Genomic DNA, 23,588 nt, shown 5'->3' on the forward strand with positions numbered 1-23,588 from the left:
GCCCTTCTAAATTTCAGCATTTATCTGACAAAACACATTGGGGAGGGCTTTCTTTTATCCGCAAAGCCTGTGTTTCTGCTTTTCCTTAGCTGCTGCTGTACCACTCTGCGGCAGTTCAACTTGGGAGGAAAAGACTTTAGTCAAGACCCTTTGATTGACTAAACCCAGGATCACTTTCCCGATGGCTGTAACCCCAAGCCCTTGCGTTATGTGCCAACACCGAAGCAAGCCAGCGTCCGCAGAAGGGCTTATAAATGCTGCCTCTGAGCCAAAATCTTACTTTTGGGGCTCAGTAATGCAAATAAAACGTATGTGTGTGAGGGGTCCCACTGGCAATAGCTGTGTGGCCAGTCTGAGGGGTTTTTGTCATTTTGGGAGCAAATTTGTGGTGTTGAAACATTTCAATATCTGGTCTGGCGGAGCTGTCGCATGAGCCAAGGCGACTCCTGCGAGCAACCGCCGGAGCGCAGTTACCGCTTGTCCTCCTGCAGCCTGAGGTATGGTCCTCGTTAACCATCAATTGATATGTTTCGAACGACATATTCATAAACCCCTGAGTCTGATCACAGCTAATTTGCAGACAAAACCCGAGTACATTGGCTTAATACACTGCTTTTTGCAAACACCCTGATCGTTCCCAGATGCATCTTTTTCTGCCCAGCAGCACTCGAGACAGCAGGAGAGGAAATAATTTCAGCTCCCCAGAGTCACCGGCCTAAGCAGTTTCAAGATGCTCCAGGAGCCCTGCTCCATCCATTCGAGGGAGCTGTACCCATCTCCCTCCTTCGATCAGACCCAGCTCCTTCTGCTGTTTTTTTCCACACCGAAATACAGCTTTCCATTCAAGCAGCAGGATCCCTGAACCCTTCGCTAAGCAGAGCACTTGATATCGCACACGCAAGCGCTGCAAGGCTGCGGAATCCAGGTGAGGACGGTATTTTGATCTCACCCACGGCAGAGAAATCAGTTTTGCCGATTCCCAGCGGTCTCTCCTAAACTTGCCCTAGGAGTGTGAAATTAGCTAGGGAGAAGCTTCCAGGAAAGCCTGAGGTTGGTGGGAAGGAGGAAATTCCACACGAGAATTTTAAAACCCCGTTCCCGAGCGATTCAAACCAATGCAGATCTAGATGTTAAGGCCCAACACAGCTATGGAATAATCTCTTTCACGGCATAAACCAGCAAATCAGCCCTCCGTTTCAACTTGTGGCAAGATACCCACAGAAAAACACAGCTTTGAAGTGACAGCCAGAAGCTCGGGGTTGGATGAACATTTTATTTACAGCTTCTTCTTGAGATAAGGTCATAATAAAAATAATGGTGCTCAGAACTTACAAAGCAACTTCTATCTGAAATCTCAGCACAAGTTACAAACAATAACTCAGCTGGTGAGATTTCCCCTGGCAAAGTGCATCCCTAGTTGCCTTGGGACCTGCCAGGGCAAAGCACTACTCCTCTGGGTAGCACCAGCCCGCTCCTGCCCCGAGCGGAGCAGCCCTAGAACCACCCCAAAGCTGGTGGCTTTGCCCAGGCTTTACTGGCAGGACAACCAAAGTGTTGTGCCCACGTCTGCAAAAAGAGTATCAGTATTGGAGACACACTCGAATCCAAACATCCTCTTCCTCTGTCGTCTGCTCCACCCAAAAGCGATTTATTTACTACCGCCCTGAGTAGAGGCTACCTAACAGCTTTGAAAAGCCTCATTTAACCAGAAAAGCATCTGAGATGCCTCAGTGGGCAATGCTGGACACATACAGGCACGGTGCTGCTCAGAGAGCTGGGTCAACCTGCATGCAACAGAGGTTACTGCTTTTTCTGGGTATGAATTTTTCATAATCACACCTCCTGGCCTTCCCCCTTCAGACGTTAGCTGAAAACAGGGAAATGATTTATTGTACAAATAAAATTCAGCCATGGATCACTTGCAAACTGGTTAGCGTGATTTACAGAGCAATTCGCTTCCTATATTGATCAGGAGAAATTCCCATTGAAGGTGCGATCAAACAGTTAAAAAATATAATGTCACGTGATATTGTTTCTGCTTACTCAGAAATGGACACAGAGCTTCCCAAACCAGCCTCCTCAACTGTCATCTTCACTGTGGGGTTTTTTTTTGTGTTATTGATAAAAAAAACCAAATAAGCAGGTTGGCCAGGGCAGCTCGTATAGTTTTCCCACAGTATATTTTAAACTGTGATTATTAATATAGCGAGCAGTGCTTTAGCAGAGCTGTTCTCCCATAGCCCATTCATTTTTCATTGAACTAAGAAAAATTTAAAAAGGCATTTCTATGAAATAGGAAGCCAAATGCTGCATCCTTGTGATGAAGGCGGCTGAACTTCCCCCAGCCCGCTGCTAAGCATCGGCGAGCCCGGTGCAGCCTGGTGCAGGGATGCTCGCCGTGCGGAGGCCATTGGTACGGTGTTTTGGTTTAATTAGTCATCCTGATTTAGCTGTTCTCATTCCAGCCCTGGCCTGGCTCATTCATGGTTATCCGGGCACTCGACAAAGGATTTCACCTCCTCAGTGACTCAGTACTTGAAAAAACGTTACCCATTAACATTTTGTTAACGGTATTTTTAAGCAACTTCCCAGAAAGCGAGGATGAGTGTGCTTCCGGCGATTCACGTCGCCTCCAGAAATCCCCATTCAGGTTTGCCTGTGCTGGGTAGGATCCTGCCCCCCTCCCAGCTTATCAGCTGCGGCCGGGGGATTTGGGCGCTATGGGAAGTTTCATTTCCTGCTTCTTGAGCTGCCTGTGGCTGGCCAGCAGCCTTTGTGAGAGGAAAGACATTCTTCTAATTCTTGTTATTAACCCGTTGGTGATCTCCCAGACACGAGCCAAAATCATCAGAAAAGCTCAGGATGCTACAGCTTCCATCAGCCCATCATTACAACAGCCAGCACCAGGCTCTTGTTTTTCCTAATTTTCCATTTTTTAATTTAAAATAAAAAATAAGAGCACAGACTTATTTTAATGCATGTTTGTGTTTGACACATGATTTACAGCCTCTGTAATGTCTCAAGCAATGCCTGCCCGTGGCACCCCACCGGCTGCACTCCTGGCGCAGGTGGGTGCGCGGGGCACAGCCACCCCGGCATCGTACCCCACCAACTTAGGAGGGCAAGTAAAGAAGATAAAAACAAATGCTGGAGGTATTTTAAGCAGATGCAATACATTTCTCAAAGCTAAGCAACGCCTCAAAAAATAGCTAAGTGATATAGTAAGAGTGTCAAAAATGACCAGAGCTGCTTTCTTTCTCACTGGCAGTGACTGGGACTGGTTTGGCACAGAATAAATCAAAACACACCCTGAATTAATCCTCCATGCAGATATGTCTTTGCAGATCTTCCCCACCCAGCACTCGTGCAGCTTCCCTGAGCTCTGCAGGCAATCGCAGCATGAAGTTGCTGAGAAAACCAGCTGAAAACCCTTTTCTTTCCCCACCCCGGTGAAAATCCGCAGCCGTAGCAAACTATGGCGTGGTGAAACGTGCAAGTTCCTACCTGAACGAGGAGCTCCAGCTTCCTGTCATCAAGGAGGTGAACTTGGCATCTGCGGCCCTCCGTCATCTGCAAGAGAGAAGAGGCACGTGCGTCAGGGCGCTCAGCTTTCCAGCTCGGCACGCGGCTGCCGGATCCCCCGGCGCAAGCTGGAGGCTTTCATTTGCTGTGGTGCTTTCAGTTTGTGGTGTTTTTTTTTTTTTTTTTTTAATTAATCCCCATTCTTTTGGCACTGGGGGAAAGAAAAGGTTGGAAGGAGAAGAAGAAAAGCCACCCCGGTAGCTGTCACGGAGCAGTGTGTGGTGTCTGCTTGGACGCAGCTGCTGGGAGGAGGTCGTTCCAGCGTGAAAAATGGGTCCAGGGGGACGGTTTGCAGCACAGGGGCCCCGACATTTCATACCGCAGCCTCCGCCTTCGCAGCCAGGTTGGCCGACGGAGGAGACATCCAGACAAGTTTCCCCCAAACCCCTCCACAGCAAGGATTCAACCATCCCAGAGGCAGGGCAGAGCGAGCAAAGCTCCTCCCCGGGCCGTGCTGACGGTGCTCCCTGGGGTTGCACCAGCTGCTCGTTTGGGCCTGAATCCCAAAATGGGCTTGTCCTACTTGGGGTGTCCTATTTAAGATGTACCACAGGAGCCACTCGTGGTATTATTATACTGGTCGAAAGGTGCTTCCATACCAGTATAGTTTATTACAACTGTTAACAAATAATAGCAATAAAACTTTTAGGTATGGAAGACTATTTCCTCCAAGGTCCTGTAGATTGGGATGCTAAGAAATAAATGAGCCACAGCCTGAGGAAACTCCTCTACAGTCGATCAAGCCCTTTCCTGGCTCTCCTCCGGCACAGAGCACCGTAAGCGAGGAGCAATTTTGCTTTGCAGAGTTACAGATCTGGACTGAGCCCCGCAAAGCCCTTCAGCGCGCACAATCCCGCTAGCTGCTAATGGGATATGGACGGCCTAAGCCTCTTTGACTCTTGGAAATCCCTTCTTCAGCACAATTTAGGCAGCACGCAGGCAGCCCCCCTGCGTGGGCTCGCCCCACGGCACTCACGCATGCCTGGGCCCACGGCGGCACGGACCCAGCTCAGCCCCACAGCATGGCCAAGGACCCCCCACCCTCCAGCCAAGGCACCTTCTGGAGCACTGCATGGATCCCCAGGTCAATTTAATGATATTTCTTGCCATGGTGAGTCCTAAAGCATCGCCCCAAGGGAGCAGAGGGTCCAGGGGAGACTGGCAGGGGGGGTACAGGCTGTCAGGGATGCGGCTGCTGCAGCACCCTGGGCGTTTCTGCCCTCACCCATCGCTTCTCCCCACCGGCACCCAGCTGAGCTGAGCCCCCGATGCAAAGCCGCCTTGCAGAGAGCAGGGAGATGCGGGCTCGGGGGGTTAACTGAGGACAGCTCGGCTTTCTGCTTTAGCTCTGCTGGTTAAAAATCACTCACTCCCGTGGCTTGACAAGGCTGGATGTGCTGGCATCCAGGAGGTGGTGGTGGATGCCCCACCATCAACTTCATCCATTTTAGAGCCAGGCAGTGTGTGGCCATTGCCATGGGGTCTGCAACCTTGGCCGTCTCCAGCAACACCGTCCTCACCCTGCCCGTCGCTGGCTCTTGGCATGGGAGCCCACCAGGCTATCCTGGGTGCTCCTGTCCTCCCTCTTGCCAGCTCTGTCCCACATCCATCTCCCCCTTTCCTGGGGCCAGGACAGACCAAATCTTACCCTGGCCCTGGCCTCTTCCCCATAGCAAAAATTCAGATGTGCCAACAACTCTATTGAGCCTCAAGCTGGCCATGCAAGATATGGAGTTTATGAGACAACTTCAGTCAAAATGAGTTTTTCCCTTCAACTCATCTCAAATTTACAATCCTGGCGCGCACAAGTCCAAGCAGGCTTTACCCCCGTTGTTACTCACACCAGCATGCCTCTGGAGTATCGTGCGCGCTAAATAACATCGCTTTCCTTCTCATTTTCCGTGAGCACAACTGGAGCCCTGGCATTGCAGCCAAAGGAAAGCCTTGTAAAACAAGGCTTCTCATAAATGTCAGCCAGTTACCGCCATGGTAATAAATTGTCTTCTTACGAGAGTTTCCTCTGGTAAGTAATGTTATGCAAAATATGGCTTCTCATAAGGCATATTACTTGGTGAGTGAGATTTCTCTCTATGAACTCTGTATTAAACAGCTTTCAGCTCATTTGTAAAGCTACATCAGAGGCTCGCAGGCGGCTTTGCAATGGTTTGCCCTGCTTGGAATAAGAGTGATGGGGGTCGTGTTCACGCGGGCGCAGGGAGCCGCAAGCTTTCTCTGCTGGGCTTCCCCGCAGCACCGCACCGCGCGGCGCCGTGGATGAAACTCAGTGGTGAGCTCTGCTTCGGCATCTCCCTCGTCCTCTTACTGTCACGTATCTGCTGCATCCCCAAGATGGTGAGTACGCACTGATATTCCAGTTTTAATATGAGTTTACCCAAGGCAAGAGATAAAGCAGTGAGTTTATCGTGGCGGTAACATGTGGTGGCAGGGATGGAAACATAGTCCAGCTCTTGTGTGTTACGCTCCGTCAGTTATACCAAAGTTGAGATAAGAATAAAAGAAAATTCTCCGAGATTGTCTTTGTGCTTTAGTGTTTCAGCAAGGAGCTTGCTTTCCATGTGGAGCTTCTTTAGCTCTCCACGCTTTTCCAACCCAGAGTTTCATATCCCCTTAGTGCTTTCACTGCTTAAAGAAATCCCAAATGCAAACAGCTGGTAACATGAAGTATCTGAATAAAATGAAGCTCTGAAATGCAGCACATGATGGTCGACTAATTGCAAGGCATTTCATGAACATCACTTGCAGGAAAGGGGGAGGGAGGAAGAGTGAAGGGAGGGAAGGCACACTGCTTTCACATCAGCTTGTCCCCAGCAGTTCTGTCCATCAGCAAAGTGTCTGTCAAAGACCATGATCGCTTTTATAGTTTGATGACACAGTGTGTGAGCACACAGCAAAGCACGTGCTTTATTTCTTTAGTGCCACCTTGTTTTCGTGCCTCTCAGTGGTTTGAAGGTTCATGCTACAGGCTAATGACCCCAGCTGGTGGCCTGCAGGCTGTTTCCACCTAGGCTTTTCTGCACAAGAGAGGGTGAAGAGCTGCTCCAGGAGCTGGAGAGGATGCTTCAGTCACTGCACAGCCTTGAGGGGAGAAAGAGACCCAGCCCTGGCCCCTGCTTCCAGCCACAGGTACCAACACAGACAGTGAAGGAGCTTCTGGTTTTGTCCTGGCTGATGCCTTGAAGCTCAGAAGGACCACAACGTACGTGGCTGGAGATCTGCTACAGTATTTCCTGCTGTAGACAGGATGCTCAGCCATGGGGCTTTTCACTTCCCTTAGAAACAAATGATGCTTTCCAAGAGAAAAGAAAAGAAGGTAGAAGACAGACTTCCTCCTTGGTATAAGATAAACTATGCTGGTCTTTCCCTCCTTCCTTTCTGTTTTATTATTCCACCAGGTGTCTGAAGCCCACACTATGTGCTTTTTTGCATCGTCAGATCAATACAAACTCTGCTAGTTTGTCAGAGCAAGAAAAGGGAACATTTCAAAGCACAGCGAGAAGGAACTGATTTAGCACAGTCTGTCTTCATGAAAGATGCTGCTTCTGACGCTTTGCAAATCAGCTGATCTGCGCTATCATCTGTGGCACTGCGATGGGTGGAGCTGTGGCTGGTTCTAGGGGGACAAGTCAAGGAACCCCTTCTGCTTCTCTGTGTAACCAGAGAAGGGAAATCTACACCAAAGCCCTATAGATGGGAACATGGGAGCAGGACGTCACTAAGCGTGAGCTGAGCAGCACCAGAGTTTGGATGGAGGACAACTACAAGGAGTGGATCGAGGTACTCCACTCCCAAGGCTCTTACCCAGAGAAGGGTGGGGGGAACTGAGAGCTAAGAGGCACAAAGGCATGGCTTTCCCTTCACCATGGAAAAGCAAAATCCCAGCAAAGAGACAAGAAGCAATGGCTGAGCAGAGCTGTTGACAGAAGGGAAGGACACTTGATGTGGCAGGGAAGCGGGGGAGTTTCCCCTTGATCCAGTCCTGGGTTTCACCGAGAGCTCGGTGAGAGAGTTTTCCTGTACCAACACAGCCCCCCAGTTTCCTTCTGGAGGGCAAGAACCCTCTACCCTAACTCCAGAAAGTAAAAAGTCAAGTGTCTAGTTCAACCTAACAGTCGAGATGCCCTTGATGCTCAAAGCAGAGAGAACTTTCAGACATTTCAAGTTAGGCAAGACAATTCCCAGGCGAGCTCCACGGTTGTGCCTGCTGCTTGCTCAGCCGCTTGCGCATGGTTTGTCCCACACCTGGAGCCCTCAGCCCAGGAGAGTCTTCCAACAGCCAAGGATGCTGTATCCACATCAACCCCCCAAATTTTTGGTGCTTCTCAAGACGTGTGAAGAGACGGGACTGTGTTACACACTCCTGAGTGCTAACAGTTCATCCATATGGCAGGGAGCTGCGCACGCCGGGTGTGAATATGGGCCACATGCATTTCATGGGCCAGACTTATCACGAACTCAGATGGAAATTATGCACCAAAATACAGAACAGATTTTTTTTTTCAAAACAGCTCAGTACATCACATTTTTCTGAAAATCTGCCGCTTCTTTTAGTGCCTGCACATGCGGCATGACCCTCGAGCACTTCAAGAGCCGAACACGAGCGCTTTTGAAAAGCTCTGTCATTTATGTACATGAGTGTGTAAAGACTAGGGATAATATATCTCCAATACACAAACACAGATGGTGCTTGTAAGGCACGTGAAGGTCTGAAGCAATGTGTTTGTGGGGATGAGGTGCTGGATTAGTGTGCGGGAGAGCTGATCATACACAAGGCGTGCGTGCTTTCTCCACTCCTTGGCTTCTGCACCTTGAGGATGGGAAAATTGCTGCTGACCTCCTTTGCAAAACGCTTTGAGATCCATCAGTGACAGCAAGACCTGACATACACGCTTGTTCACTCTAACATAGGGATGCTACAGAAGGGAAATATCTCTGATGGTTACTCATGGGATCTTCCGAATCCTAGTTGTTTTTCTCAAGGAAAGGACATTTTAGTTACCTTTATCACAAGACTTTAAATCTCCTTTGGAGGCTCCTACCAAATATTTACACAATGAGTTTCCTAGGGAAGGCAAGCTGGTGGTTGTTTTGCTCTGGCGACTGCCCTCCTCTCTATTCATCTTCGCTGTAACTCCAAACATTGTCTCGGAGAATCCTATAAACTATCTGTGACACAGCCCGAAAACCCGCACTGCGCTCAGCTAATCCCCGCGTGCCCGTCACTTCGTCACTAAATTATCAGCAACTGCCCACAGAACTGCTCCATCCAACACAAATAGCAAAGGCGACGGGAGGAAACAGCTCCAAAGGGAACCTTTCCCTTTCAAAACGAAAAAACCCTCCTGGTGAAAGCGCCGTCACACTAAATAACTCAAAGGCACCAAATGCAAATGCTATTTACAATGGCAGTTCTATAAATATCCGCGGCATGTTTCATTAGCCGGTGACTGCAGAAATAGAGGAATAGGGCCTATTCTTCCATGACTCAAATCAGAAATTATAACTGGAGGCAGAATATTTCCTAAACGCTCGCTGCCTGTACGGGAGGCAATTACTGTGCTGAATACACAAAAATCTGTGTCGCTTTGCCGGCCGTTCGGACAGACCCGCTGAAAGGAGATAGGCAGAGATGACAGCCAGCTGATTACAATAAACTATTAGATTAAACATCCTGCTCCCTCTTGAGCATTTCTTACTGCCTTCTCATCCTGGCAACCCCTAAGCTTGTAGGGAGAGAGAGAGGGGAAAAAGCGGTGTGCTTTCCATGCCTGCACAGTTTATTTTGTGTATGTGGCAGCACTTCACTTTGCTGAATCGGGGCCGGTCTTGCAAGCGGTGGTCACACTGACCAGCACTGTCTCTTCGCTTGCCTGCATCCATCTGTCATCTCCTGTCCTACACTCACGCTTCAAGATCCTGGAGGAAGGACTATCTTGCTTTTTTCTGCCATGTGTTCGCAGAGCATCCTCCCCAGTCGCTGGTCTGCATCAGCACCTAGTAAATAATAGTGACGGTGACTGGAATGAGGATGGCTGTGAGATAGTGTGCAAAGAGCTGAGCTACGTGGCTCATGGGCACCTGGGGAGAGGGGACATGACCACAGCTGGCTCTGTACGTGGTGGGAAGGGGAGCAGCACTGGCTGAGAAGCAGGCAAGGCTATGCCCAGAGGGGCTTGCTTGTTTTTGAAGTCCTTTAGTCATGACTCAGTGGGAGCAAGCCCTGAAGAATCAGGGAATCATTAAGGTTGGAAAAGACCTCCAAGATCATCGAGTCCAACTGTCAATCCACCACCACCATGCCCACTAAACCATCTCCCTAAGCACCACATCTACACATCTTTTAAATACTTCCAGGGATGGTGACTCCACCACTTCCCTGGGCAGCCTGTTCCAAGGCTTGACCAAGGCTTGTTCTTTTCTTTCAGTAAAGAAATTTTTCCTAATGTCCAATCTAAACCTCTGTTGTAGCAACTTGAGGCCATTTCCTCTCGTGAGGGAAGGGGAGTGAGAAGACTGTTGGTCCAGTCTGGTTCATCCGTCCCAGCCGCAGGGCTTGCACGCCGCCCTGCGCTGGCATGCACATCAGCATGGTTTGCAGCACTGCTCATGCCATCTTGCTTTCCAGGTCCAACACCCTCCCGCACACCCACTTCCCCTGCCCTTCCCCTTCACCAGAAAGGGCTGATTCAGGCAGGCTGGCTTCCACCTGAGCCTCGGTGGCTGGAAGCTCTGAGGATGGGGAGACAGTCAGGACAAACTGTTGTTTCTGAATACGGTCCTCATTTCTACCAGTTATTTCCATGAGTTTTTCCTAAACCAATAGTGGAAAGTTTGGTAATTATTTTTTCAAGAGGGAAAAAAATGATTTTAATTTGGCACGAGGCTCCTGGCATAGGAAGCATAGGTCTATATAGCCTCCCTGCCTGTAAAGGTCAGCGACACAGTACATAACATGGGCTGAGCTTTCTGAAATAATCCGATACAGAAGTACAAATGTTTCTCACTACAATGCGTAGGAACCCATTAGACAACACTTCTGCCATTCAAATTTGTTCACGTAATGATTTTTTTAATTGAAAAGGCTAGTTGGTGCTCTGGAGCAGGAGAGGTTAGTTGTAAGCCAGTTGTTTTTTCCCTAGGAAGGGTATCCCAGCCCTATCCTCAGGCATCTGCCATCTTCTAGCTGTACTTCTGTAGGAAAACTAAGATGTCGCATATTGAAAGAAACAGGAGTATCCTTTTTAGGAAGTGAACTTGGTGGCAAATGGAGCTTTGGAGCTGAAAAGATGGGCCCAGGAAAGATGCTGTAGATGTGGATAGTGGTGATGTGAAGAGAAGTAGCCGATGGCTGATTCATAACCAGACACCAGCTTAGACACCTCTAATGCAGCGTGGGTTTCCCCGTTATGGAAGTGCCCCAGGGCTCTGTGAAATACGTGCACAGTCCACAGCTGGATTGAATGGCTGCGGCAGTGTGCTCCCCTGCCCCCGACCTGACCATGTCCCATAACCCCGCTCAAGCGATAACCACCTGTGGCGACGGTGATGGATGTGTCTGGTCGTGATGGATGCATCCAGCTCGAAGTGGATTTGGGGGAGACAAATAACAACACAATCGGCGGTGCGTCCACCTAACCACAGTGCTGGTCAATGTCTGACTCAAGCCAAATTTGAACATCTACAGTCGGTATGTAAATATGACTATGAGTCAATTATCTTACCCCCATAAATAGTGGGCAGCCCAAGAGCCCTTTGAGCTCTCCTGCACGGCAGCGGGCTGCACGCCAGGCTCTCCCCTTGAGTAGGGACACCTCTCAAGGTTACTCCTCGAGGCTGAGAGATTCCTTGCTGCAACAGATCCTCGGTAAGTGATTAATAGCATGCTAAACTTGGAAATCTTAACTAAGTGATATAAAGGATTGATTGCGCATACATAATCCTTTAGACATAAACTGTTGACCAAGTCTGGGACTAGGACTGGATCCAGCTGCACTTAGATTCCTCTCTGAGAAGGATTAGAAAGCAAGGGGGTCCTTCCTGAACTTCATGACTCAACGGGAGGGTCTTCCTGACCCTGTTTTGTCTAACCCTGTCCTCTATGCAGTAAATAATCAAGTCTACTTTGCCATCGAATCTTGTTAACTCACTGTCACATTTACTATCAAACTTTGTTAAATCACTGTCTTTCTTACATCAATAAACATATTGCTACTTCTCTCTTAACGAGTGAAGTGCATCTTTCCCTCTTACTCCATCTGTGACAATGGCCAGAAAATATGCACCGACGATGATGCAGCATCTCCCATGGGTTTGGTAGGACCAGAGGAACATATCACAGGCCAGGCCTTTGGCTTTCCCTGCAAGCCTCTTTATCCCACCCCTTGAAAAATCAATGATGTCCTTACCCATGGACTAGGGAATGGAGATGAAATTGCTGAAACCATGGTTACAGATGATAGAGCTCTTAAAATCCTCTCCTATCCTGCAGGAAGGGAGTGCTGCCGTGCCTTGGAGGAGCTTGACATTACCCATCGCATGGGGGATCTGCACAGGGGATGTGTTTAAGAGGCATTTCATCAAGTGTTCAGTTCATTTCTGCAAAAGCTTCATTTGCCAGAAGGAAAGGAAAAAACCAGTTTCAGTAATTAGAAAGCAAGAGTCCTCCTCGAGAAAGGAGGTGGGACGGTGCCGGCCGCAGTGTCACCCCGGTGGAAGCACGCCGCGCAAGGCGCGACCCAGCCATTGTGTGGATGCCGATGGGGAGCGACGGGAGGAAAATTAAGGCGATCTAAAGGCTGAGTGACCTGGTGACTTCCCTGTTTTGTCTTGAGAGCTGACAAAAGAGTTCCTGACCTGCCCAGGGGCTCCTCGCTTCCTCCGCGCCGCGCTTTCCAGCCTTGCTCAGGCTCCCGCATCGCCCGGGGACATCTGCACAGGTTATTTCTCATGCTTCCTCTAAACAGCGCTCAGCAAAAATGCTCTGATTCAGCAAAGCACATAGCTGTGTCCATAAATCCCTTTTATTTCAGCGTGACATAAGCAAGTGTTTAAGTGGCTTACTGTATCAGGGCTGAAATGAAAAACCGTCTCCTACGGTCCTTAAGTCCATTTACAACATCAAGCAATAACTCTCAGGCGAACTTTAAAGCCGGGAATGCCGCGTCTTAACCTCAAAACACTTGGTGCTTGAGCCATGTAGTTAGAATTAAATCTAATTCCGACGCCGCATTTTAAACCAACCAGGGTATTACCCGGCAGACGCCTAAATCACCGCTCTGAGGGCGGCTGGCCTCGGAGGCCTGATTTCAGTTATATCCTGAGATAAGAAAGTCCTTTCCTGGACAGGCTGGCTTCCTCACTAGAATGGAGGTTGTGCTGGTTTATGTCACGTATTGTTTTCTTTCTTAAAAATAATACAGATCTAAATCTTTTCAAATACAAAGGGAAGCAGAACATCTCGAGCCCTCCCTGCCTTCTGGTGTTGATGCAGGAGGAGAGGGCAATCCCAACGCATACTTTTCACTACCTTTTGACTCTTTCGCCCTCGTAACTCTTTCCATTCCCTTTCCTGGCTAGAAAAAAAAAAACAGTTGCCAGCTTAAAAACATATCAGCATCCAGGCATTATCCCCACTATTTACAAGGCAGGTGGAGAATATAGAAGCTTTGAGACGGTTGGTCAGAGCATCCTCTGAGCTCTGGAGCTGAAGGTGATGCCAGGGAGGTGGCACTGTTTTCACTATTTATTATTTTTAGTCTAGAGGATTCACTGGTCACAGACGTCTTAAACCTTACAGATTTGCAACCGCTTTTGCACTCAGGAAAAGTGTGTCTTGATAAACCTTGACTCAGCCGGTCAGTTGTGCAGGTGGTTCAATGTGGACACTTGCTTCGAGCAAATGTTTTTAGGTCAAGAACATGCCAGAACTCTTAAAACCTTGCTCCACACTGGGATCCTGTATCTGTCTCCTCCACTTTTACCTGGGAAGCCTGTGTGGCTCCCTTCTGCACGTGCAGCGTGCTGGCTGCACCCAGCGATGGATAAGGGCTGTGCGGGGAATAAATAATAAATCAATAATTGTGCAATAGAGGTGGCCCAGCTGCTCCTTCTCCTGCCAGCTCAGGGCTCTTCTCTGCAGTCAATGCTTTCATGCAGATGAGTTTTAATTGAGTCAGGGGATGGGATTTCCATCCTCTCCTGACGGCGCAGCCTCATAGACCTGGTAGATCAGCTCCTGCCTGGAGCTGACCGCAAGTCCCGGTGAGAGAAGAGAGCCGCAGTGCTGCTGAGCTGTTCATGTTTCCCCACGGAGCAGACACCGAGCTGTTCACATTGAGCATTAAGGAGCATCTTTAAGTGCAGTGAAACCACTTGATCCATGTGAAACCATTGCAACCGGAGGGTCGCATCCTATGGGAAGTGGAAGGTGAGTGGCTAGGGCAGCCTATGGCCTCATCCCACCTTATGGACCTTGGGACTATTCGTCGGTACTATGCTATTCATCTGTATGCCAAAGTAATGCCCAAAGGCTGCAAAAGTGCCACTACCACCAAAAAACATAGGAAAAAATAAGCCCCCTCACGCCTGCATTAGTAACACGACAGGTAGACAATCTTCCTTGCTGCAGGGCTCCCAGTTAACACCCAAAGTAACCTGCCCTGTATGTAAACTTCTCTTGAGCTAACTCAGCTCAGGCAAACTGTGTGAAGAACATCTTTATTTTGTGAGCTTTTCTTTTTTCTCAACCCCCCGCAAGGGTAAACTAGTTTTCTAAATAATAATCACTTTAAGGCAAGTTCTGTAGTTTCATCCCATGTTTGCACATTATGTACAAGGGCCATGCTCCATCATTTGGGTTGCCGGTCTCTAATGCAGCCCAAAGAAATAAATGTCAACGGCAGAACTAAAATGGGATGCTCAGAGGGAAAGAGGGTGAAGGATCTTTGGCGTCTTTGCACAAGGACAAGCAGCGTGGTCCTGGGACAGGTGCTTCATCAGCTTTTGAGCACAGCTGTGCTTCAAGAAAACTGCGATATGTCCTGGGAGGTTCTCGCTTCCCCTGGAAGAGCTCCGTATTTACTCTGTTTGCTATGCGCAAAGGACACAGCATGGTCTGAGGGAAAAGGATCTAAATTATCTGCCAGGGCAATCCTTTACCAATGATGGATTCCGCAGTCTTTTATAAGTCATATCAACCTCTCTGCAGGGACTCCTGATCACCTTCTGGTTCATTCCCTACTACGTACTGCGGCAAGCACCGTGAGTCATCATCGTGATAATGACCATGTGGCACTAAAGTACATAGCAATAGATTATTATTATTATTTTTCCCAAAGACATGTCTGTTAATCTCTCCTACATCTGACTTTTAATTCCTTGTAAACATACATAAAAATGTAATTTTTTGTACGGTTTCACACTTCAAACATGGCATATTTTCAGCAAACTGTTCCAGATATCACTCATTTGTGCATGCAGACAGGGTGGTAATTACATGAGAACATCCAAGTCTTCTGGGAAAACATTTGCAGGAGGTTTGGTTTAGTTATAGAAGAGAACAGGACGATTTATTTGCTACTGAAACTGGTGTGATTTGCTGGGGGGAAAAAAAATCAATGTAGGTTCATAGGAAGATAACCAAAGTGACCCAAGGCAGTGGAAGCAGTAGTATGTATGAAATATTTTTAAAGGACAAATTAAGATTTAAGGCTCAAAGTGTCCCTTTAGCGCTCGTTGAGCGTTTTGTACCTGCTGTATCACTAAGTATTTGGAGGTGTGAGCGGTGAGCGCCCTGATCAATGGAGCCAAGGCACTGGGCAGTGCATCGCTCAGATATTCTGTAACAGAGCGGGTCAATAGATAGCACTGAGCAGGGTTGTATATAACTGTCCTGGTTTTGGCTGGGGCCAGGTTAAACCACGACAATAACAGATAATAGAAAACACACTTGCAAAAGTCATTCCAGATGTGAAAAAAAATGTAAAATGTTAATCTGTACACAGAAGTGTTTTTTTTTTTTTTTCTTGTTTTGAATAACACTCTAAGAACTGATATGCTTCCAGTGGAAAAATATGTTACCAGGCTGTTTCCAGCCACTGCTAATCAGCGGGTTTGACATACATTTGATGTCGAGAGCCAGGGCTGCGGCTGGTGCCCAGGCTGGGCAGCCGCCAGCGGTTCTGCCCGAGCTGCAGCGGCTGAGGGGGTGGGTGCTGGGTGGACATCATCCCCCAGCAGGGTTTCACAGGAAGGACAGGGCAAGATGCAGAGCACATTCAAATGACAAGCAGCTGACTCATCCTCAGAGATGCAGGTGTTTTTAGAAACAGGTCCTGCAAAAGTCTGCTCCTGCTTTGCTCAGGAGCACACCCTGTGCTGAGCAGGGCAGGGTTGGGGCTGCAGGATGGAGACATCTCCCACGGCTTCTGCCTGCATGCCTGGCTGGGTAAGCATGAAGAGGTCCTACCTGCCTTCTCTTGTCCTGAGAGCTCCTGATGCTGAGCACCTACATACCTGGGGTGAGGACTGGAGCTGAGACTAGCCCCACCATGGGCTCAGGCAGGGAAAACTGCCTCCGGGACACATAGCCTGCGCTTTTATACTCCCATTCATCTTCTGAGTAGTGCCAGGATTTTGCATCTCCTGTATTGGGAATGCTTTGGCTGTTAGTGCAGAAAGACCGCTCCCTCTCTGCATCAAGACACCTCACAAGATAATAAATATGGACATCCTGTAACCTCTGCACAGGAGGACCCTGGAATAAACACCTCGACTTGAGCCCGTCTTTGTACCAGACGCCTCTGCCTTTTAAGAGCCGGGGAAAGATGTTCCCTTCTGGAAGACACAGCGGCTCTTTAATACTGGGCAGCATTGATGCAGAAGAGTTAAGGATGGGAAGCAAAGAGGGAACAGCCTGATGCAATGTCTGCAAGCTCAGCGGTTGGATCCGATACCCCTGAGCCTTATGCTCCCAGGATTCGATGCCCATTTTGGAGCAGCCTTCTGCCTATCAGCGCTATCAGCTGCGAGAGGGGACTGAGAAAGCGAGGGCACAGCCCAGCACCTTTACATTTGCAGATTCCCCCCAGAATCGCCGTCGACGCTCCCAGAGCGTTTCAGAAAGCATCTTCCGCAGTGTAATGCAGAAGCAAAGCAGGCTCAGTGCTTCCCTCCAGCTCTCCCTGGTCTTGGCGAGGCACAAATCCTCTTTCCCCCCGCCATTCCCACCACCTCCTGCAGCACAAGCCCAGGTGACACCTTCGATGACTGTATCACCACCCCCAACAGGGTTGCAAAGCATGCCAGGGAGCCCAGACCACTTCAGACAGTATTTTTTGCAGTTTTTTGGTCTTTCCAGTTCAGAATTGCAGAAGGCAGTGGAAGTTACCTTCCAAATTTATTTTCCAGCATGCTTCCACACTGGGAGGTGTGTATGTGCACAGAGGAAGCACTGTATCTGATTACACGTCCCTTAAATCATCCGTGTCCCCTTGAATGCCCCATTTCACTGGGAAATGAGGGTGTCTGGTGGTACACAAGCACACATGTGGCAGCCACATGTTGAGATGACGGGCATCTTCACAAAACCCTAGCTGGGAATAGCCAGGAGAGATACCGTCCGTGCAAAGCAAGGACAAAACTGATTTTTAAAGGTGGAAAGAGCTCAATCCATGCTCCCCTCTCTAGGACAGGTCCACATTTCAGCTTCAGATTTTGTGCTGACTTTCCAAGCTGCTCACTTGATGCGGCAGCTTTCCACCCCTGCCTTGTCCTGCATAAACCCGGGGTGAAAGCAGCAGGATCAGCCTGGGGCTGCTCCGCTACCTGCAAAGCCCTTCCCGGTGCAAAATGTTTCAGCTCGGATGGACGGGATGGCAACAGGGCTTGCAGCGTGTGTGGTATGGCTGCAGCCACGTTCGATCTCACGCGGTCAGGAAACCCAAACAAGGGTGGATTTATTTTGGTTGGGAGATCTGGGAACTTCTAAGAAGAAAAAAAAAAAAAAAAATCTAAATACGGAGCCTGAACCTTGCGAGTTGGCAAGCCCAAGAGCCATTGTCAAAATGTTACGCGTTACACGTGGAAGTGTACGCACAAAGGATTTCTGAAGCCAAAATGGGAATATCAACTTCTTTTTGGTTTGCAGCTTTCTAGGAGATTTTCAGTGGACCCTTTTACAGTGAATTTAAGTAAAAAAGGGTCAACTTGCCTCCCTTTTTTCTGCCCTCAAGGACTTTTCCCAAAGATTACCACACTAGGTCACACGACATCCCACCAGTTTTGCTACCCACTAGTGATCTTTTCTTGAGGGTGGGACACAGCAACCGTTTAACACCATGTGAAAACATCACACAGCAGCTCAGGACAAGAGCAGAAGGACGGTGTATCTGCTAGGAAAGGAGTCAGAGGGGGCTGTAAGCAAGAACATCGTTAACTGCACTGGAAATGAGATGGTCTCTGCTCCTCTGGTCTCCCTGCTTTAAGGCTTGGCAAAGGCTGAAGTCCCACCCCACCCCATGGAGATGCACCCAGGGTATCTGACACCATGTGTAACACAACCACGAAGCAGGGACACACTAGGAGGCGGAGGTACATCAAGGTCTTCTTCTACTTATTTTGACAGGCAGATGTAGGCAAGGACTAGACCTCCAGACACCCATCAAGCTGCAAGTAGGTGGAGTGCAAAGGTGACTTGGAGCAGAGGGAGGCAGGATCAAACCCTCTGTGTTTGTGATTCATCAACATGAAAGTGTTCCCAGAAACTCAAAGCTGATCAAACGTCTGGCTGGGGCCTCTTCTCAGTGTCAGATCAGAGAGAAAACCAGTCAAAGTCTTTTTTGGTCCTTAATGGGATTCATCTCCGGAGCAGAAGACAGGGGCTCCAACTCATTGTGCAGCCTCAGAAAATAGTTTGTGGCTTTCTAGGAAATGGCACATATTAAGATTTACCGGAGAGATGGGGATTAAGTTGTTAAAAGTCTGGGAGAATGAGAAATATCAGGGGATGCTGTCAGCTGCAGTGGTCCCCATGCTGGGCAATCCACTGCTGCCTTAGGGACCCGTACGGCCTAAGAGATGCTGGGGCAAATTGGGATTTGGAGCTGGAGGAGGCTTGCAAGCAATTCAACCGCAGCTTAACCTTGTCAGACCTTGCTGCCTGCTGGGCTGCCGTGCTCTGCTTGCACTGGGGCTGGAGGGCAATCCGCACCTCTAGCCGCTGGAAGGAGCGAGCCAGCAAGGATGACTGGAGATTGACATTGCCGAGTGACCTTGGGATCCAGCTGTGCACCCAAGCACACCCCATCCTGCGACGAAGCATGGGGTCCCCGGGGAGCCACCGTCACCTGCTCTTACGGCTCACCCCGCAGCACTGCCTCCCCCCAGCTCCCCAGGAGATGAGGCATTTGTGGGATGGCTCCCAGCTAGATGGAAATTTTGGGTGCAGCGCAGAGGCACAGCAATACTGGCTGCCTCAAACCTAGAGTGTTTTGAATGAAAGACACCTAAGGTCCCTGAGAGCTGAGCGTGAGCGTGGCCCCATGCCTGACAGCAGCCTTTGCTTGTCCCAGCGATCCAGCCCACTCCTGCTTAGCTCACGAGAACTGGGCCACACCGTGCTTTACTGCGTCTTACTGCAACCCCAAATTTGGTTGATGTTGGATCAACACACTCCTTTTATCCCTTCCCTGTGTGTCTCACCCCTTTCACAATGCATGACCCTTCCTTCTCCTTCACAGTCCCACTAGATTGAGACTTGAGACTTCAGTCACCCCCCAGCCCCTTTCAAATTCTCCCTAATACAGCTTTTTCTCCCTCATCCATACCATGCAGTTTTACGTTATCTTTGCTGTCTGTTAAGCTGCATTCAAACCTTCTGCTGTTATTCACAGAGCAAGCAACAATAGCAACAAAAGGGATATGTATGACTGTAATTACCTGTGATACGTGGGACTAGACTCCGTGACTTGGGAAGTCTTTCCCAGTTTTATGTCCCTACCAACGACACCCAATCACCAACCAAAGCTCTTGACTTGGCTAAACAATTTGGCACGCTCTCTATGGAAGATGCTCCCTGCGCGGAGTGATGCTGCATTGCTGTATGGTCCTGCGTGACCCAATGCTGTCACCACAGGTATCACCAAATACTGACTTGCTTTTTTAATGCAATAAGCTCAGATGCATGGCAACAGGACCACTAGAAACCATCTACCAGGAGAAATGAGTAGCTTGCCCCAGTGGGTTGCAAGTGGCTCACTAGTGTATCTGTACTTAAATAATGGCAAAGATCCCATATTTCTAGCACGGGTGTTTAAAACAAAAATTCACCTAAGAACAAAATGTTTATTTTACATTTGCATAAATCCACATGCTATGCCCCACTGGCGCCGTTACCCCCCCTGTGGGAACTGATTTGGATGGGGCCACTCGCAGGGCGAGGGATGACCAACGCCAACTCCTGTCATCCCCTTCAGCCCATTTGGTCCTCAGAGAAACACAGCTGACCTAAGCAGCGGTGTGAGGTGGTGCTGAGCTGCAGACCCTTCAAATTATCCCCTCTCATTAAAAGAAGCGATGTCTCCTTAGCTCCCCACAGCTTCTGCCACAGCCCCCCTCGCTCAGCCGCACAGCTGGGCTGCGGAAATCGCCCCACGAGCAGCTCTCCCTCCTGTAGCACGTGCCACGTCCCTGCCTGACACCAGTACTTAAAACCCCCTTAAAAATATTAATATTTGGAAGAGGACAAACTGCCGGTAACTTGTGCCAGGAAGGTCAAGACAAGCAGCTCTGAGCCACCAAGCCGAGCTGGTGCACCATCGCCCGGCCAGGGTTAGCATCGCGGGTTCAAGTAGCGTGCAGGCAGCTGTGCAGGCAGCAGCCCTCCTGCCGGGCCCTCTGCCATCGCCGCAAGCAGAGAGGGGCTCAGTCTGATAGTTTTAGCTCCATCGAGATCTCTCTGGTGCCTGGTAGGCAATTCTAGGCAGGGAAAATGGCACAGACACCCACGCCGGTGATGGCCCCCTCCGTGCATGGACGGGGGATGCTCGTCAGACCCCGGGGGCCAATCTAGAGGGAGCCAAGTCCGAGACACCCCGATATCCAGCTGGCGCAGGGCAGAGCTGGGATTCAGCCTTTCTCGATACCCAAGGCACCGGGAAAGCCCAGCTCAGCCGTGCCAGTGAAGTGCGGCGCGCAGGCACAGGCACCACACCCCCTTCCCGGCAGAAAGGGCGAGCGATGCCGGGGTTTTTGTTCAGGACAATGTTTTAAAATCCTAAACCAAACCAACAAGCTGGGAGTTCAGCTTTCCCTGTGACCTGGCTTGCCTGGGAAAAGAGATTTGCTAGCTCGCTCCCGCATCTGTGTGTATTGTATTGCTAAACTGCTGCCAGGGCTATTATTAGAAACAATTGTGTCTCCTGGAAATTTTATATAGAGGCTTGAAACAACTTTTCTCGTGCCCTCCCCAGCAGCGAGCGGGCTAACAATGCAGCCGAGAAACCCTCCTTACGTGGAGCATGTCTGCAAGGCATGCAGATACACCCAGACAGGCACAGTTTGGAAACAGAGCTATGTATTTGTCTTTTCTAGCCCTGGATCTGTAGCAACTTTTCTGCCCCTGATTTAGGAAAAGGTGCATAGGGGAAAGGAAAAACAGGCCAGGGGCTTTACCCTTTGCGAAGCCCCCAGCTCTGCATTAAACTTGCTGCAGCCATTTGGAAAGGGAAGGAGCAGTCCATCTTAGCAGTCAGTGGGGACAGGCATCCAGATTGCTGGGGCGGGGGGGAAAGAAATCACAGCACCAGCTTCTCCCCCCCGCAGCCTCTCCTTCCCTCTAGTGCAAAAAAACCCAGCCGCCGAGCTCGTCTCCCTGACTCGCCCACCAAATTCAGGATTTTGGGGTGGGATTTTTTTTTTTTTGGAAAGGATAGAGAAAGCAGATGCTGCCCACATTTCTCTGTTTGAGATAAATGAAGGGAGGGGGGGCGTGGAGCAACCCGCACACTGCGGCTGGGCTTTCCCCGCGGGGCCGGGGCTGGACGGGGAGCCCCGGCCCGCCTCGCCTCCCCTCCGCAGACAAAGACCCCGTTACCTTCTCCCGCTCCCTCGGCGGCTCCGGCGGCCCCTCAGCTCCGAGCCCGGGGCGAGAGCATCCCCGCTGCACCAGCGTCGGCAGGCCGCGGCTCTACCGCACCGCATCCATCGCCCGCCTCTCCGCGCTGGGATGCGCGGGGCCGGCGCGGCCCTTCCCTCCGCTCCCGGCGGGCTCCCCGGGCGGTCCTAGGGCGGTCCCATGCTCCGTGCCGGGATGCCGTAACCCTTCTTTCCCCCTTCTTCTTCCCTTTCCCCGCCTGCCGGCCCCCGGCGCCCGGCTCCTGCGCGGCCGCCGCCGCGCTGCGAGGCTGCGAGGCTGGAGCCGGGAAGGGAGGAGGAGGAGGAGGAGGAGGAGGGGGAGGAAGGAGGAGGAAGGAGGGAGGAGGGCAGCGAGCGGCAGTTGGCGCTGGGTCATGTGAAACAGATGAACCCGGCTCGGGCCTGCCAACATCTGGGCTCCCCCTCGTCTCTGGGAGGATGATGAAGGGATGGAAGGACGGAGGGAGGAAGGGTGCGGGGGTGGGGGAATTCATCCCCCTCCCGACTCACGCGTGCACACCTTGAAATGATAACGGAGAGGGGCGAGAGCAGTGGGGATGCTTGCTCCCAGTGCTCAACGAGCCCAGGCAGGGAGGAAGAGGAGGGCAGCGAGGGTCCTGGGCACCCAGGGGGCTGGGCAGGCAGAGCAGCTCCTGCCTGCCTGCCTGGATAATGCACCAGGCTGCAGCCCTGGTGCTGGGGGGCATCCCCGGTTTCCCCCTCTTCTCCCAGCTAGGAGAAGGGTGCAACTCGTGATGGTGTAAAAGTGCACCCACCAGCAGAGGATGCTGCCCAGGAATAAAGCATCTTTACAGACTGCACTAGCTGTAGCCCTGGTGCGAGGATATTGCTATTAAATAATTAGATCAGTCAAGAAGGACAATGTGTGTGAGCCTCCAAAAAGTGCTGATTTTTTGCTTTAAACAAGCACAATGCGAAGCACCCACACTACAACGCCTGCAGTTAGAGCTCTGACTTACTGCTGCTGCTTTCCCTCCCAGTCAGCATTTTTTTTCTGGGACCTGGTAAAACCCTGAGGTGCCACGCTCTGGCACAGGCTGGCCAGGAAGAGGTCTGCTTTGGGAGGGGAGGTGTGGAGGTGAGCCCATTCCTTCATTTGTTTTCAGTTGGCATTTATGCCACCACAAGTCTGCTCGTGGCAAGGATGGAGCTGGGGCTTACATGGGAAATAGGAAATTTCCTCTTTGCCCTGTAGGAAGATGACAAAGTCGCTCTCCCAACGTGGTGGTGGTGAACGGGATGGATGTCTGATTTTAGCTGGGAGTGTTTCTGGGTTTGGTCTGCTGTCAGACTGAAAGCCAAGACCATGCCAGCATGGAGATGCCATGAGCCTTGATGTCCTCTCCTCTGCAATAGGCTTGGGGGGCCAGCGGGCTGCAAAGTGCTTTTAGGTACAATAGGCAAATACCAGAGCACAAGCTCAGTTCCCTCTCCTGTCTTTAAGGGCACAGACATTATAAAAATGAAGCCGCACATGCAGCCATAGGCAGGCTCACCCATCCAGCTCGCTCCACCCAAGGGGCTGGTTTTGATTAAGGGGATAAATACAGAGGGAGTTCTGGCCTCCGGCTGCTGAGGGGTAAGAGCAAGCGGCTGAGGTAGCCCAACTCTGCCCTGGAGGCGATCCCAAGGTCAGAACACAGTGACACAGTGACAAGAGGCAGCAAAGGTAACCCATCTCTGCAGGGGGACCATGGCTATGTTGCAAAGGTAAAGCTAGATCCTGTTCAGGTTTTCAGGTCGCATCTAACCCACGTCTAGATCTGGCTGCTGAAGTACCCCCGAGGGGCAAACTGCCAAAACACAAACTTCAAAACCTCCTGGAATTTTAAACC

At 50.3% G+C, this 23,588-nt stretch overlaps 1 protein-coding gene across 1 annotated transcript in view; it reads right to left on the reverse strand.

Annotated features, from left to right (window-relative positions):
• Nucleotides 1-21,810, reverse strand: part of LOC142079585 (FERM domain-containing protein 4A-like) — a 77,474-nt gene extending 55,664 nt beyond the window's left edge. Inside the window, exons 1-2 of the mRNA XM_075144011.1 lie at nucleotides 21,692-21,810; nucleotides 3,505-3,570 (exon numbers count right to left, since the gene is read on the reverse strand). Coding sequence (XP_075000112.1) covers nucleotides 3,505-3,570 — 66 coding nt within the window. The 5' untranslated portion in view covers nucleotides 21,692-21,810. The remainder of the gene's footprint in view (nucleotides 1-3,504; nucleotides 3,571-21,691) is intronic.
• Nucleotides 21,811-23,588: the final 1,778 nt, after the last annotated feature.

This window comes from Calonectris borealis, chromosome 1 (genome assembly GCF_964195595.1).
Source record: "Calonectris borealis chromosome 1, bCalBor7.hap1.2, whole genome shotgun sequence".
In the NCBI taxonomy this organism is placed as follows: domain Eukaryota; kingdom Metazoa; phylum Chordata; class Aves; order Procellariiformes; family Procellariidae; genus Calonectris; species Calonectris borealis.